Here is a 15,397-nt window from a genome sequence, read left to right on the forward strand (position 1 = left end):
TCTACTTCCAAAAAGCAGCCAATGAGAACCCTGTGGATCGCAGTGGTCCAATCTGTAGCTGATCGTGGGGGTGGTACAGGACCAGGCAGTGTTTCATTCCATTGCGGACTGGGTTGCTATAAGTTGAGGGTCAACTTGATAGCAGTTAACAACAACGGGGTAGAGAGTGGTAGAGGATGGAAGAGGAGAAAAGAGAAGACCTTTTTGATGAAGTGACATTTAAGCAAAGACCTGATAAAGTGAGGGATGAGCAAATGCCAGGCTAGGGTGGGAGTGTGGTAGGTCTGTTGGAAGAATGTTGAGGAAGGCAGTGTGGCTAAAGTGAGGGGTCGCAGACCTCACCCTGTCCCAGCTCCTCCACTTTTGGGTATTTATTCCAGTGAAACAAGTTGACTACTTAATGCATAATGTACTTTGCCTTCTTCATCCTTTTAACTGTCTCTCACTCCCTTCCCTGTAAACACAATCTGAAATATCAGAAGCTGGCCTTGAACATCTTGCTTTTCTTCTCCAGTGAAGCCTTCCTAGCTCCCTACTTTGGGGTTCCCGGAAGAACAGAATTGGGTTTGGCTTGCAGGGATCACTGACGTTTGGGGAGGTAGCTGTATACTTTACTCAGATTGAATGGAGACACCTGGATGCTACTCAGCGGGCCCTGTACAGAGACGTGATGCTGGAAAACTATGGGAATCTGGTGTCTATGGGTAAGGATGTCTTTCTCCTTGTTTCAGAGTTAGTCTGCTGGGCAGCTTTGTGTTTTCACAGGGTAGATGATTTGGGGTATTTAAAATTCTTAAGTGAGTTTTTTTTTTTTTTTTTTTTGGTAGTTTATGCTCCTTCCATCCCTCAGAAAAGTCAGAACCATACAGAGCTTAGCAGCTAGGTTGTGTGAGGTAGCCTAGTTCTCTAAATTTTTCATGTCAGGATTCATCTGCTTCCAAAAATACGAATTTCTCATCCTCAAGGAGGACCTGGGTTTCTAACTGACTTCCCCTCATACATTTTCTGTGACTACATGATTTGGACATTCTTTATACTACCCTCAAGGCCTCCTTGACATGTCTGTGCTTCTTGTAGCCCCCCCAGTTGAGAGTGAGGTCTGGGATTATTCCTTGTGCTTATGAGCATAGTCACATTCTTTTTCTCTATGAACAGGACTTCGCTCTTCCAAACCAAAACTAATCACCCAGTTGGAGCAAGGGGCAGAGCCCTGGATGGAGGATGGAGACTTTCCATCAAGTACCTGTCCAGGTGAGTGGGAGCCATTTCCGGCAGCAGCTCAGCACACAGAACAGCGAGGAGGAGCAGGTTGGGATCTTGGTAAGAAAGCTCACCTTAGAGCCCCCAAGTCTGTGGAAGGGCTGGGGCTCTAGACACTAGTTTTTCTTTTAATATCATCCTCATGCTGAATGACGTGTCATTTTTCTCATTCCTTCACTCTTTTGGAGAGTAGTTCCCTTCATAAGGGCCTCAGGCCCAAGACTCCTTGCCTTGGTTGAAATCCTCAATCTCTTTATGTGTTTTCCCCGCCTCTGTTTTACGGCATTCATCAGGCCATCTTTTGTTCATTTCTGCCTTCTGTCCGTTCTCAATTCTTTTCACATTCTCTCATTGTTAGCTTGTTAAATGGCTATATATTCCGATTTTATGTATCTCACATTTTTTAGCTTTTTTTGGACATCTAACAATTGGCTGGATGGAACTCTAGTGGCATAGAGGTTAAGAGCTCAGCTGCTGATCAGAAGGTTGGCAGTTCGAATCCACCAGCCGTTCCTGGGAAACCCTATGAAGCAGTTCTACTCTGTCTTATAGGGTCACTATGAGTCAGAATCGACTCGATGGCAACAGGTATGGTTTTTTGGTTTAATGATTGACTAAAACCACTTGATGAATTATGACAATTTTGGGATTGCTTCTAGTGCATCTAGTTTTTTTTTCCTTTAATCAACTCTGAGCTTCGTAGAATTATATGAATATAGATTAGAAACCTATGCCATAATATTTCAATTTGAGAAAGAGAAAACAGATATAGTACATCTTTCGTTCAAGGTCACGTGGTGGCAGTGACAGATTCCAAACGTAAGCATCGTTTCCCTATTGTCAGATCAGGGTTATTTTTGGCAAACTGATGAGAAAGCATTTTCTTCCCTTTTCTCAGAGGTCTTCTTTTCTTTCTTGTCTTTGCTCTCCTTTGCTGTTGGGTCTCAGTTTTTCTGTGTATACTTTACAGATGCTTTGTATACTTTCTGTATGTGACGTTCTTTGTGTCAAAGTTCACATCTTCATCTTTAAACATGGATGTTTCTCCCACCTAAAACATTTATTTTGCCAGTATTGCTTCTTCTAAAACTCTTAATTGTCATTTAGCCTATACCATCATCAGGGGAACTTTTATAACCATATTTCATGGAAGATACCAGTGGTACATAAACTTGCTTACCTACAGGGTTTTTTTTTTTAACTACTTTTCAGTAATTCCTCTTTTTTTCTTATTATGTTTAACTTTTTTCCCTCAAAATTCTTGTGTAGATTCTTTATACTATAACAATAGTATCTTCATTTCCTGGTGTTGCTGTAACAGAAATACCATAAGTGGTGACTTTAAAGAAGAGAAATTAATTTTCTCACAGTTCAGGGGGCTAGAAGTCCAAATTTGGGACACCAGCTGTAGAGGATGCTCTCTCTCCATAAGCTCTGTGGGCAGATCTTTGTCTCTTTTGACTTCTGTAGCCCAGGCATTCCTTGTTTCCTTAGTGACTGGAGTCTGTCTTCCCATTTGTGCTTCCTTCTCTTTCTAATCTGCTCTTTTTATAACTAGAAGTGGTTAGGTTTAAGACACACCCTACACTGAGATGGCTTCATTAACATAACAAAGAAAACCCTATTCCCAAATGGGATTACATCCACAAGTATAGTGTTAGGATCCAATACATATTTTGGGGGAACACAAGTCCATCCATACCAAATAGTAAATCAGTCTTCTTTATTCTGTAAAAATGGTGTCTGACACCTTCTAACTACATAAGGAAGAAGGAGAATCAAGATTAACCGTCCAAGGCTGATCACTATGAGGCAGAGGTCAGATGCCTCCACCTTCCAACGCTTTTACCAATGCTGAAACCAACTGTCCCTCCCACGGTGCTCTCTACTTCTCTGCTGTGTTCAAGAATTTGTTGCAGTGGCCACACAACTCACAAACAATACTCATGATTATGGGGTTTATTATGGAAACAACAGGTTACAGTTAAGGTTCAGGAGTGCTCAGGATACAGTTCTTTAGTCAAGACACCCTTTTCTCAGCTGTGCCCACAGGCAAGTCTCTCTCTGGCCCTCGACCCCTTCAGCTGGCCTCTGCCCTGCCAAGTGTTATAAAGCTCTTTTAGCTCTGCTAATAGGTACCCAGAGGCATCCCACTCTGCCGGTAAGCCTTGGCCTGCAGGTACTCACCTTTAGCTCCGTGGGCCGGGAAGTTCACCATGCTGTCTCCTGCCGGTCTTCTGCCTCTTCTACTGCTGCTTCTTGCTGTCTTTGGTGTTACAGCGCTCTCTCTCTCTCTCTCTGTCTCTCTCTGTCTCTCTCTCTCTCTCTCTGTCTCTTTCTGTCTCTCTCTATCTCTCTGTCTCTCTGTCTCTCTGTCTCTCTCTCTCTCTCTCTCTCCCTCCCTCCTGGTTCCAGGAGTTTCTTAGTGCAGGGATCCTGGGTCCAAAGGACACACTTCACTTCTTTTTTGATGGTGGTGAGATCCTCCCTTCCCACCTCTGGGATGGCTCATTTTTAGCTTAGTGGGATGGCATAACTGACGAATCCCCTTTTTAGGGTTTCATACACATTATTTGCATGGGCCCACTCCTACTGGGGTTCCATGAACCTTATTTACATTATTATCAAGCTATCCAATCCCCTTAGTGGGCAACAAGCACCTCACTTGCATAATCTCACCCAGTCATTTGGTAGGAGTTACAAAGACTATGGCTAGAAGGTCCATGTTAGGTAATTCACTGTACCACAATTCTTTTTCTTTGTTTTAATTTTGGTTATTTTTTAAAATTGGATGTTTAAAATTTAGATGTAATCAAAACTAGGACTGTCTCTTCTGGTATTCTCTCATCCATTTAGAAGACTAATAAATCCTTCTACAAAGATTTCACAACCATTCAGTTGAATGTCTTTGCATAGTCAGTAAAACACAGGTAAACGTCTTTCTGGTATTCTCTGCTTTCAGCCAAGATCCATCTGGCATTAGCAGTGATATCCCTCATTCCATGTCCTCTTCTGAATCCGGTTTGAATTTCTGGCATTTCCCTGTCAATACACTGCTGCAACCGTTTTTAAAGTATCTTCAGCAAAATTTTACTTGCCTGTGTTATTAACAATACTGTTTGATAATTTCCGCATCTGTTGGATTACCTTTCTTTGGAATGGGCACAAATATGGCTCTCTTCCAGTTGGTTGGCCAGTTAGCTGTCTTCCAAATTTTTTGGCATAGATGAGTGAACGCTTCCAGCATGGCATCTGTTAAAACATCTCAATTGCTATTCCGTCAGTTCCTGGAGCCTTGTTTTTCTCCAGTTCCTTCAGTAGCAGCTCGGACTTCTTCAGTACCATTGGTTCTTGATCATATGCTACCTTCTGAAATGGTTGACTGTGGACCAGTTTTTGTGGTACAGTGACTCTGTGGACAGGCATACTCAGAGACATGGTGGGTTCAGTTCCAGACCACCACAGTAAAGCAAATAATGTAATAAAGCGAATTACATGAATTTTTTGGTTTCCCAGTGCATATGAAAGTTATGTTTATGCTGTACTGTGGTCTGTTATGTGTGCAATAGCATTATGTCTAAAAAAACAATGTGCCTACCTTAACTAAAAAATATTTTATTGGTAAAAATTGCTAACCATTATCCGAGCCTTCAGTGAGTCACAATCTTTTTGCTGATGGAGGGTCTTGCCTCGATGTTGATGGCTGCTGACTGATCAGGGTTTTGGTTGCTGAAGGTTGGGGTGGCTGTGGCAGTTTCTTAAGATAAGAACAATGAAGTTTGCCATATAGATTGACTCTTCCTCTCATGGAAGATTTCTCTGTAGCATGCAATGCTGTTGCATAGCATTTTACCCACAGTGGAACTACTTTCAAAATTGGAGTTAATCCCTTCAAACCCTGCTACTGCTGCTTTATCAACTAAGTTTATGTAATATTCTAAATCCTTTGTTGTCATTTCAACAATGTTCACAGAATCTTCACCGGGAGTACATTCCATCTCAAGAAAGCACTCCTTGCTCATCCATAAGAAGCAACTCTTCATCCGTTAAAGTTTGATCATGAGATTGCAGCAATTCAGTCACATCTTCAGGCTCCACTTCTAGTTCTCTTGATATTTGCACCACATCTGCAGTTCCTTCCTCCACTGAAGTCTTGAACCCCTCAAAGTCGTCCAGGAGGGTTGGAATCAACTTCTGAACACCTCCTCCCATGAATCACAAATGCTTTTAATGGCACCTAGAATGGTAAATCCTTTCCGGAAGGTTTTCAATTTACTTTGTCCAGATACATCTGCGGAATCACTGTGTATGGCAGCTATAGCCTTACAAAAATTTATTTCTTAAATAATAAGACTTGAAAGTCAAAATTACTCCTTAATCTATGGGCTGAAGAATGGATGATTTGTTAGCAGGCATGAAAACAGCATTAATCTCCTTGTACATCTCCATCAGAGCTCTCGGGTGACCACGTACATTGTCAGTGAGCAGTAATATTAGAAAGGAGTCTTTTTTTCTGAGCAGTAGGTCCCAACAGTGGGCTTAAAATACTGAGTAAACCATGTTGTAAACAGATGTGCTGTCATCCAGGCTTTGTTCCATTTATAGAGCACAGGCAGAGTAGATTTAGCATAAATTCTTAAGGGCCCTAGGATTTTCGGAATGGAAAATGAGCATTGGCTTCAACTTAAATTCATCAGCTGCATTAGCCTGTAACAAGAGAGTCAGCCTGTCCTTTGAAGCCAGGCATTGACTTCTCTCTAGCTGTAAAAGTCCTAGATGGCATCTTCCAGTATAAGGCTGTTTTGTCTACATTGAAAATCTGTTGTTTAGTGTAGCCACCTTTGTCAATTATCTTAGCTGGATCTTCTGAATAACTTGCTGCAGCTTCCGCATCAGCACTTGCTGCTTCACTTTGTACTTTTATGTTGTGAAGATGGCTTCTTTCCTTAAACCTCATGAACCAACTTCTGCTAGCTTCAAACTTTTCTTCTGTAGCTTCCTCACCTCTCTCAGCCTTCATAGAATTGAAGAGTTACAGCCTTGCTCTGGATTAGGCTTCGGCTTAGAATGTTGTGGCTGGCTTGATCTTCTATCCAGACCACAGAAACTTTCTCTGTGTCAGAAATAATGCTGTTTCACTTTCTCATCATTTGTGTGGTCACTGGAATAGCATTCTATTTCCTTCAAGAACTTTGCCTTTGCATTCATAAGCTGGGTAACTGGTGCAAGAGGACTAGCTTTTGGCCTATCTTAGCTTTTGACATGACTTTCTTACTAAGTTTTATCATTTCTAGCTTTTGATTTAAAGTGAGAGATGTGTGACTTCCATTCACTTGAACACTTAGAGGCCATTGTATGGTTATTAATTGGCCTAATTTCAGTATTGTCATGTCTCAGGAAATAGGGAAGCCTGAGGAGAGGGAGAGAGATGGGAGAACGGCCAGTTGGTGGAGCAGTCAGAACACACATAACATTTATTAAGTTTGTGATCTTATATGGACGTGGTTTGTGGCACCCCAAAACAATTCAATAGTAACATCAAAGATCATGGATCACAGATCACCGTAACAGATATAATAATAATGAAAAAGTTTCAAATATTGCAAAAGTTACCAAAATGTGACACAGAGACACTATGTAAGCACATGCTGTTGAAAAAATGGCGCCAACAGTCTTGCTCGATGCAGGGTTGCCACAAACCTTCAATTGGTAAAAAACGCAATATCTGTGAAGCACAATAAAGTGAACCACGATAAAACGAGGTGTGCCTGTATTTAATTTCATTTTTGGTGAAATTATACACAGTAAAACCTGCTCCTATTCCACATTTTCTAGACATATTGATCAATGGCATCCGTTACCTTCTTTTTTCTTTTTATTTATTTTGTTGTTGTTGAGAATATACACATCAAAACATACAATTCAACAGTTTCTACAAGTACAATTCAGTGATATTGATTACCTTGAGTTGTGCAGCCATTCTCACCCTCCTTTTCTGAATTGTCCCTTCCCCATTAACGTAACTTACTGCCCCCTAAGGCTCTTACCTCATCACGTTCTTCACATTGTGTCAGCATCCTCATTATTTCTGATTTAGTTGTTTCACTTACATATACTTAAACTCCCTGTCCCCTGTCCTTCTCATCTATGCTTTAAAATAGCTGTTGACCCTTTGGTGATATGTATATAATTTTTTTTTTAAACAATGCTTAAGGGAGACAAGCATTACTCTTTGAGCTAAACTGTTATATAGTTCAAAGCATCAAAAAAAGATGAAAGGAATACACAAAAAGAATTGGTTGATGTTCACCCATTTTAGGATGTAGCATATGATCAAGAACCAGTGGTACTGAAGGAAGAAGTCCAAGCTGTACTGAAGACATTGGCGAATAACAAGGCTCCAGGAATTGACAGAATACCAATTGAGATGTTTTAGCAAACAGATGCAGTGCTGGAAACGCTCACTTGTCTATGCCAAGAAATTTGGAAGACAGCTACCTGGCCAACTGACTGGAAGAGATCCATATTTGTGCCCATTCCAGAGAAAGGTGATCCATCAGAATGAAGAAATTATCGAACACTATCATTAATATCACATACAAGTAAAATTTTGCTGAAGATCTTCAAAAGCGGTTGCAGCAGTACATCAACAGAGAACTCCCAGAAATCCAAGCTGGATTCAGAAGAGGACATGGAAGAAGGGATATCATTGCTGATGTCAGATGGATCATAGCTGAAAGCAGAGAATACCAGAATGATGTTTACCTGTGTTTTATTGACTGTGCAAAGGCATTCGACTGTGTGAATCATAACGAATTATGGATAACATTGTGAAGAATGGGAATTCCAGAACACTTAATTGTGTTCATGAGGAAGCTGTACTTAGACCAAGAGGCAGTCATTGAAACAGAACGAGGGGATACCGCTTTGTTTAAAGTCAAGAAAGATGTGCGTCAGGGTTGTGTCCTTTCACCATACTTACTCCATCTATATGCTGAGCAGGTAATTGGAGAAGCTGGAGTATATGAAGAAGAATTCTGTGGTTGTCCTCATTTTGTGATTGTAATTTTACATGAAAGAAGATTAGGGTGGGATTGTAACACCACCCTTACCCAGGTCACATCCCTGATCCAATGTAAAGGGAGTTTCCCTGGAGTGTGGCTTGCACCACCGTTTATCTCTCGAGAAATAAAAGGAAAGGGGAGCAAGCAGAGAGTTGGAGACCTCATACCACCAAGAAAGAAGTACCGGGAGCAGAGCATGTCCTTTGGACCCGAGGTTCCTGTGCAGAGAAGCTCCTAGTCTGGGGAACGTTGATGAGAAGGCCGACAGAGAGAGAAAGCCTTCCCCTGGAGCTGACACCCTGAATTTGGATTTTTAGCCTACTTTACTGTAAGGAAATAAATTTCTCTTTGTTAAAACCATCCACTTGTAGTATTTCTGTTACAGCAGCATTAGATGACTAACACAGCACCTAACAACAACAACAGGAGGCAGTTTCAATTCAAGGTTTGAAGAGCAACTCAGGGCCATAGTCCCGGGGATTCCTCCAGCCTCAGATGGTCTAGAAAGTTTAGATTCTTTAGGAATTTAAAGTTATCTTCCACATTTTTCTCCCTTTTTATCAGGATTTATCTTTTGAGTCCCTGATCAGAATATTCGCTGGTGGTAGCTGGGCAATATCTAGTTTATCTGGTCTCAAGGTGGAGGATGCAGTGGTTCATGGAGACAATTAGTCCTGTAGTCCAGTTCCTTCTGTGATTATTGGGTGTCTTAGTCATCTAATGCTGCTATAACAGAGATACCACAAGTGGATGGCTTTTACAAAGAGAAGTTTATTCTCTCACAGTCCAGTGGACTACAAGTCCAAATTCAGGGCATCAGTGCCAGGAGAAGGCTTTCCCTCTCTGTGGGCTCTGGAGGAAGGTCCTTATGATGCATCAGTCTTCCCTTGATCTGGGAGCATCTCTGCACAGGAACCTCAGGTCCAAAGGATGCACCCTGCTCCCGGCACTGCTTTCTTGGTGGTATGAGGTTCCCATGTGCCTCTGCTCATTTCTCTCTTTTATATCTCAAAAGAGATTGGCTTAAGACACTATCCAGTCTTGTATACCTCATCATTATAACTGCCGCTAATCCATGTTATTAAATCGTAGTGATTGAGTTTACAACACATAAGGAAATCACATCAGATTACAAAATGGTACACAGTCATACAATACTGGAAATCATGACCCAGCCCAGTTGATACACACATTTTTGGGGGGACATAATTCAATCCATAACATTGGGTTTCCTTCTTTCTCTTTTCTTCCAGACTAAGAAAGACCAATAATTGTATCTTAGATGGCCATTTATAAGCTTTTAGGACCCCAGACATCACTCATCATACTGGGAGGTAGAACATAAACTTTAAGAACCATATTATGCCAGTTGACTGAATTGTCCCTTGTGACCATAGCCCAAAGCCCTCAAACCAAGAAAAATAATCCCAGGAGGTGCTTGTTCAGCATCTGTAGGCCCCCCTCCCCGTTTTTGGTTGTTGTTATTGTTGCAAAACTATACACAACCTAGCATTTTCCCATTCATCCCTTTTACCTATGTACAGCTTATTGACATCAGTTACATCAGTCATGCTGGACAAACTTCACCCACATTTGGTGCCATCTTTCCCATTACTATAAACAAAAGGTGACTTCTACCTAAGGAGTACTTCTCCCTCTTCTCCCTCCCTGATAACCAACCACTAATGAACGTCGTTAGGTGCCACAAAGTCAGTACCTAGTCATAGCTACCCTATGTACAACAGAATGAAACACTACCCAGCTCTGTACTATCCTCATAATCATTGTTATACTTGAGCCCATTGTTTCAGCCACTGTGTCAGTCCATCTCGTTGAGGGTCATCCTCTTTTTTGCTGACTCTCTACTTCACCAGGCATGATGTCCTTCTCCAGGGACCGATCCCTCCTAATAACATGTCCAAATATGTGAGACGAAGACTAGCCATTTTTGCTTCTAAGGAGCATTCTGGCTGTGCTTCTTCCGAGACAGATTTGTTCATTCTTTTTGGCAGTTCATGGTATATTCAATGTTCTTTGCCAACACCATAATTCAAAGGCATCAGCTCTTTGGTCTTCCTTGTTCATTGCCCAGCTTTCACACGCATATGAGGCAATTGAAAACACCATGGCTTGAGTTAGGCACACCTTGGTACCTAAAGTGATATCTTTGCTTTTTAACACTTTAAAGAAGGTCTTTTGCAGCACATTTGCCCAATGCAGTGCATCGTGTGATTTCCTGACTGCTGCTTCCATAGGTGTTGATTGTGAATCCAAGTAAAATGAAATGCTTGACAACCTCAACATTAGTCTCTGTATATTTATTATTCATGTCTTTCATCTTTTTGTTATTGTAAATAGTGCTGCAGTGAGCATAGGTGTGTGTGTATCTGTTTGTGTCACTTTTATTAGATCCCTAGGGTATATACCTAGGAATGGAATTTCTGGGCTGCATGGCAACTCTACTTCTAATTTTTGAGGAACTGCCAGACTGTTTTCCACAACAGATGTACCATTTTGCATTCCCACTAGCAATGGATGAGTGTTCCAGTTTCCCCACATTCTCTCCAATGCTTGTTATTTTACACTTTTTTGTTTTGTTTTGTTTTAATGTTGGCCATCCTAGTGGGAGTGACATAGTCTCATTGTGGTTTTGGTTTGCATTTCGCTGATGACTGATGACACTGAGCATCTTTTCTTTGGTGAAGTGTCTTTTCATGCCCTTTGCCCAGTTTTTTATTGGGTTGTCTTTTTGTTGTTAAGTTGTAGTTTTCTATATATTTTAGATTTTAGACCATTATCAGTTATATCGTTCCCGAAGATTTTTTCCTAGTGTATAGGTTTTGTCTTTGCTCTTTCCATAAAATATTTTGATGAACATATTTAACTTTTATGAGGTCCCAGTTTTCTATTTTCTGCTGCTCATATGTTTGTTGTCGTGTTTGATAATCTGTCCTTGAAAAAAATTAGGTCTCAAAGCTTTGCTCCTATATTTTCTTCCAAGAACTTTATGGTTTTAGATTTAACATTTAGGTCTTTGATCCATTTTGAATTAGTTTTTGAGTATGGCATGAGGTATGGATCTTGTTTCATTCTTCTGCATGTGGAAATCCAAATTTGCCAGCACCATTTGTTGAAGACATTGTCCAGTAATCACATCTTGATCCCTTCCAATGCTTATCTATGTTCTCCCCTTGCCCATGAAGTCAACACTGTTCTGATTTCTAACACTGTAGTTTATATTTGCCTGTTTTTCAACTTTATATAAATGGAATTATATAGTCGGTAATATTTTTGCCTGGCTTATTACACACAACATTTTGTGCAATTTATCCATTTTCATTCATTTTTCCTTACTGTGGACCAAAGGTTCTTAAACTGTAGCATGCTTCAGATTGCATGTTAAAATACAAAATGCTAGGCCCCACCTGCAGAGTTTGTTTTATTTAATAGGTCTAGGGTGTGGTGTAAGAATTTTAACAAGTTTCCAGGGTACCATACTTTGAAATCCAGTGGTATAGAGTATTTCATTGTATGACTATTCTACCGTTTATCTCATACCATTGATAGATATTTTGGATGTTTCCAGGTTTTGGCTATTACAAATGCTGCTGTGAATATTCTTATACATATCTCTTCATTCATATCTGGATACATTTCTGATGGGCATATACCTACCAATGGAATTTCTGTTTCATAAGCTATACATACCTTCAACGAATGCCAAATCATTTACTGAAGTTCTGTACCAGTTAATACTTTCCCCATCAGTGTGTGAGAGTTGTCATTGTTTCATATCCTTGCCAACACTCCATATTGTCAGTCTTTTGAAGTTAGTCATTCTGGTATGTAGTGTGTACCATTGTAGTTTTAATATCTGGATAATATCCCGGATATCTAATGAGAGGGAGGATATTTTCAAATGTTTATTAGCCGTTACATATCATCTTTTATGCAGTAGCTACTCAAAGAGCCTTCTGTTGATTGCATATGTAGTATTACACCCTCTCTGTGGTTTGCATTTTTACTGTTAATAATCTTTTGATGAATAGAAATTCTTAATTATATTGAACTCTAATTTAACAGTCTTTTCACTTCTTGTCCGTGCTTTTCATGTCCTGTTTAATCTTTCCTTTTCTCAAGTTCATGAAGATATTCTCTTTTGTTAACTTCTAGAAGCTTCATTGTTAGTCTGTCACATTTAGATCTACTATCTTCTCAGATTTGATTTTTGTGCATGGTATGAAGTAAGGTTCATATTTACTTTTTCCTCCAAAAAAGTGTGTCAGTGCAAAGTCTTCTCTTCCTCATTGCTCTTCAGAGCCACCTTTGTCATAGAGCAAATGTCTGTATGTGTGCCTTTCTCTTTATATGACTAATTTGCCTTCATCTACCTTTACAGTCAGTATCTTAAAATTTTCTCTAGCGTACTCATTACCCATTAAATACATATCCCATCAAAGACCATTTGAAGAATCGGGGCTATTTCTTACCAGGTTTCACCTGTAATTTGCATTTCCTGAAGAAAATTAGTCTGAGCTCTAGTATCTGATTTATGGAATTTCCCCCCAGGTTAGTAAATATGAATATATAAAAATACATAAATATGGACACATACACAAACATATGCATAAAAATTATTTTTAAAAGAAAAAATGCATTCAGTAAAATGATTGATCAATGATTGTTGATTTTACCACAAGTTTGGCTCCATTTGTTTTGCAGACCCTCCTTGAAAGAATCCTTTGGCTTACTTTCTCTTGCGTCTTGTGCCTGTACTTTTGTAATCAGCGAGAGAAAAATCATGTAGTTTGCCTGTTGATTGGCATGCTCTTTATTATTAGATATGTTAAAAACTTAGTTTACAGTAAAATACTGTTGGCTTGCCAACTATTTTGATTCCTTAAATACTTTTAAAATTTTTCTTCTCTGATCCATTAAATGTTGGTTCACAGTTAAATTCTCACAGGGAAATGTTACTCTCAAGTTCCTGAGGACATCATAATGTTCTCAAATGCACCAACCACCCTATAGGAATCTGCTATAGTAGTCATGACTTCTGTTTTGTGATACTTGGTTTTCTTCCCAAATTTGTGTTTATTTTCTGATCATCTCTCATATTCCTATCTTTTCTTTCTTTATTTTTGGCTTTTTCTTGTGTTACCTTCCTAACTTGCCAACTTCGTAGTTATTTTTTGTATTCCTTAAATACCTTGTTTGTAGTATAAGTTCCTTCCAGTTTTTTAGAATTCTCCTATCTTTCATCTTGCTATCCTTTCTTAGTTAGGAAGAATTACAGGTGGGACATGTTAATTTTATATTACCCTTAATTATGTAGAATAGAACATTATCCTTATCCTTGTGCAATACTTATTTTCAGTTTTTCAACATAGAGAATATTTGCATTTTCAAATTTTTCTTTTAGTCCAGGAGTACTGGTTTGAAGCAAAGATATCAGCCCTAAAGCAAAATACTTCTGAAGAATCTCTTCTGGGAGAGCAAACAAAAAGTGCCACAATGGAAAGAAGTCTGGATTGGGAGGACAGAAGATCCACAGAAAAGAGGCACTATAAATGTGAGGAATGTGGGAAAGTCTTCAAATATAATTGCTCTTTTATTAGCCACCAAAGAAATCATATTGGTGAGAAACCCCATAAATGTAAAGACTGTGGGATAGCCTTTATGAGCAGCTTATCCCTTCTAAATCATCAGAAAATTCACATAGACAAGCAGCTTTATAGATGTATTGAATGCGGGAAATTCCTCAAGAAGCACTCAACATATGTTAATCATCAGAGAATTCATTCTAAAGAGAAACCTCATAAATGCAATGAATGTGGAAAAACTTTCAGTAAGAATTCAATCCTTTTAAGTCATCAGAGAACTCATACTGGCCAGAAACCCTACAAATGTAGTGACTGTGGGAAAGCCTTTGCTCAGAATGTAGCCCGTACTCGTCATGAGAGAATACATAGTGGAGAGAAGCCTTTTAAATGTAATGAATGTGGGAAAGCTTTCAGGGATAACTCAACCGTGTTGGAGCATCAGAAAATCCATACGGGGGAGAAACCATATCAGTGTAATGAATGTGGAAAAGCCTTTAGGAAGAGCTCAACTCTTACTAGTCATCAGAGAATGCATACAGGAGAGAAACCCTATCACTGCAGTACATGTGGAAAGTCTTTCAGGTATAGCTCATCCTTTGCTGGACATCAGAAAACTCATAGTGGAGATAAACCCTATAAGTGTAGTGACTGTGGGAAAGCCTTTACAAAAAGCTCAAACCTTGTTGGACATCAGAGAATTCATACTGGAGAAAAACCCTATTACTGTAAGAAATGTGGGAAAGCCTTCAGGCAGAACTCAGGCCTTGTTGAACATCAGAGACTCCATACTGGAGAAAAACCTTATGAATGTAATGAATGTGGGAAGGCCTTTCCCCAAAGCTCAGCACTTAAACAGCATAAGAAAATTCATAACAAAGATCTGTTAAATGTAGTTGGTGTGGTAAATCATTCAGAATAGTTTATTCCTTTTGACATCAAAGAGGAGACATTCAAAAAACTGCTCCTTCAGCAAAAATATTGTGTGTGCCTCTAATCCTGGAGAACTTCTTACACTTGTGAGGATATTCATTTTATGGTTTGTACTGGTGAAATATGGGAAGAACCAAAATGTATATCAATATGTAGTTATTATGGAATGCTGTGTGGTAATTGAAAAAAATGAGGTAGAGCTCTATATATTGCCATAGAAAGATCCCATGATAGTTCAGGAAGAAAGTTGGAGAAAATCTAAAAATTGTGGTCTCATTTATATTCTTTTAAAAATGAAGCTATTTTTATGTATGTACATATGTATTATATGCATCCAAAAAGATCTGGAAAAATAAAGGCCAAGCTTTGACAGTAATTATCTTTGAGGAGGATGTAGTATTTGTATGATGTAGGAAAATTTTTACTTTGGCTGTGTTCTTTTGAATTTTTAATCAAATGTACATTCTTGTATCTTCTATCATTTAATATAGTTGTCTTTCTAAATTAGAAAATTGAGAAGCCATAAAAATAAAAAACCAA

General features: G+C 39.3%; 1 protein-coding gene across 2 annotated transcripts; it reads left to right on the forward strand.

The window, feature by feature from the left end:
* Positions 1 to 319: 319 nt before the first annotated feature.
* Positions 320 to 15,188, forward strand: ZNF485 (zinc finger protein 485). Of its 2 annotated transcripts, none has more exons than XM_023725411.1 (3): positions 320 to 704; positions 1,156 to 1,251; positions 13,747 to 15,188. In XM_023725411.1, exons 1-3 carry the CDS (start codon positions 671 to 673, stop codon positions 14,844 to 14,846), a joined length of 1,230 nt encoding a protein of 409 aa, XP_023581179.1. In that variant the 5' UTR covers positions 320 to 670; the 3' UTR covers positions 14,847 to 15,188. The 2 variants fall into 2 exon arrangements, with proteins under 2 accessions (XP_023581179.1, XP_023581180.1); XM_023725412.1 differs by having other exon boundaries at positions 13,752 to 15,188.
* Positions 15,189 to 15,397: the final 209 nt, after the last annotated feature.

This window comes from Trichechus manatus, unplaced genomic scaffold (assembly GCF_000243295.1).
Source record: "Trichechus manatus latirostris isolate Lorelei unplaced genomic scaffold, TriManLat1.0 scaffold00308, whole genome shotgun sequence".
Classification (NCBI taxonomy): Eukaryota; Metazoa; Chordata; class Mammalia; order Sirenia; family Trichechidae; genus Trichechus; species Trichechus manatus.

Coding starts and splice junctions, on each gene's coding strand:
- ZNF485 (XM_023725411.1), top strand. CDS start 671: ATGCTGGAAAACTATGGGAATCTGGTGTCTATGG. Junction 705..1,155: donor TGGGAATCTGGTGTCTATGG/GTAAGGATGTCT, acceptor CTCTATGAACAG/GACTTCGCTCTTCCAAACCA. Junction 1,252..13,746: donor TCCATCAAGTACCTGTCCAG/GTGAGTGGGAGC, acceptor TTTTTCTTTTAG/TCCAGGAGTACTGGTTTGAA.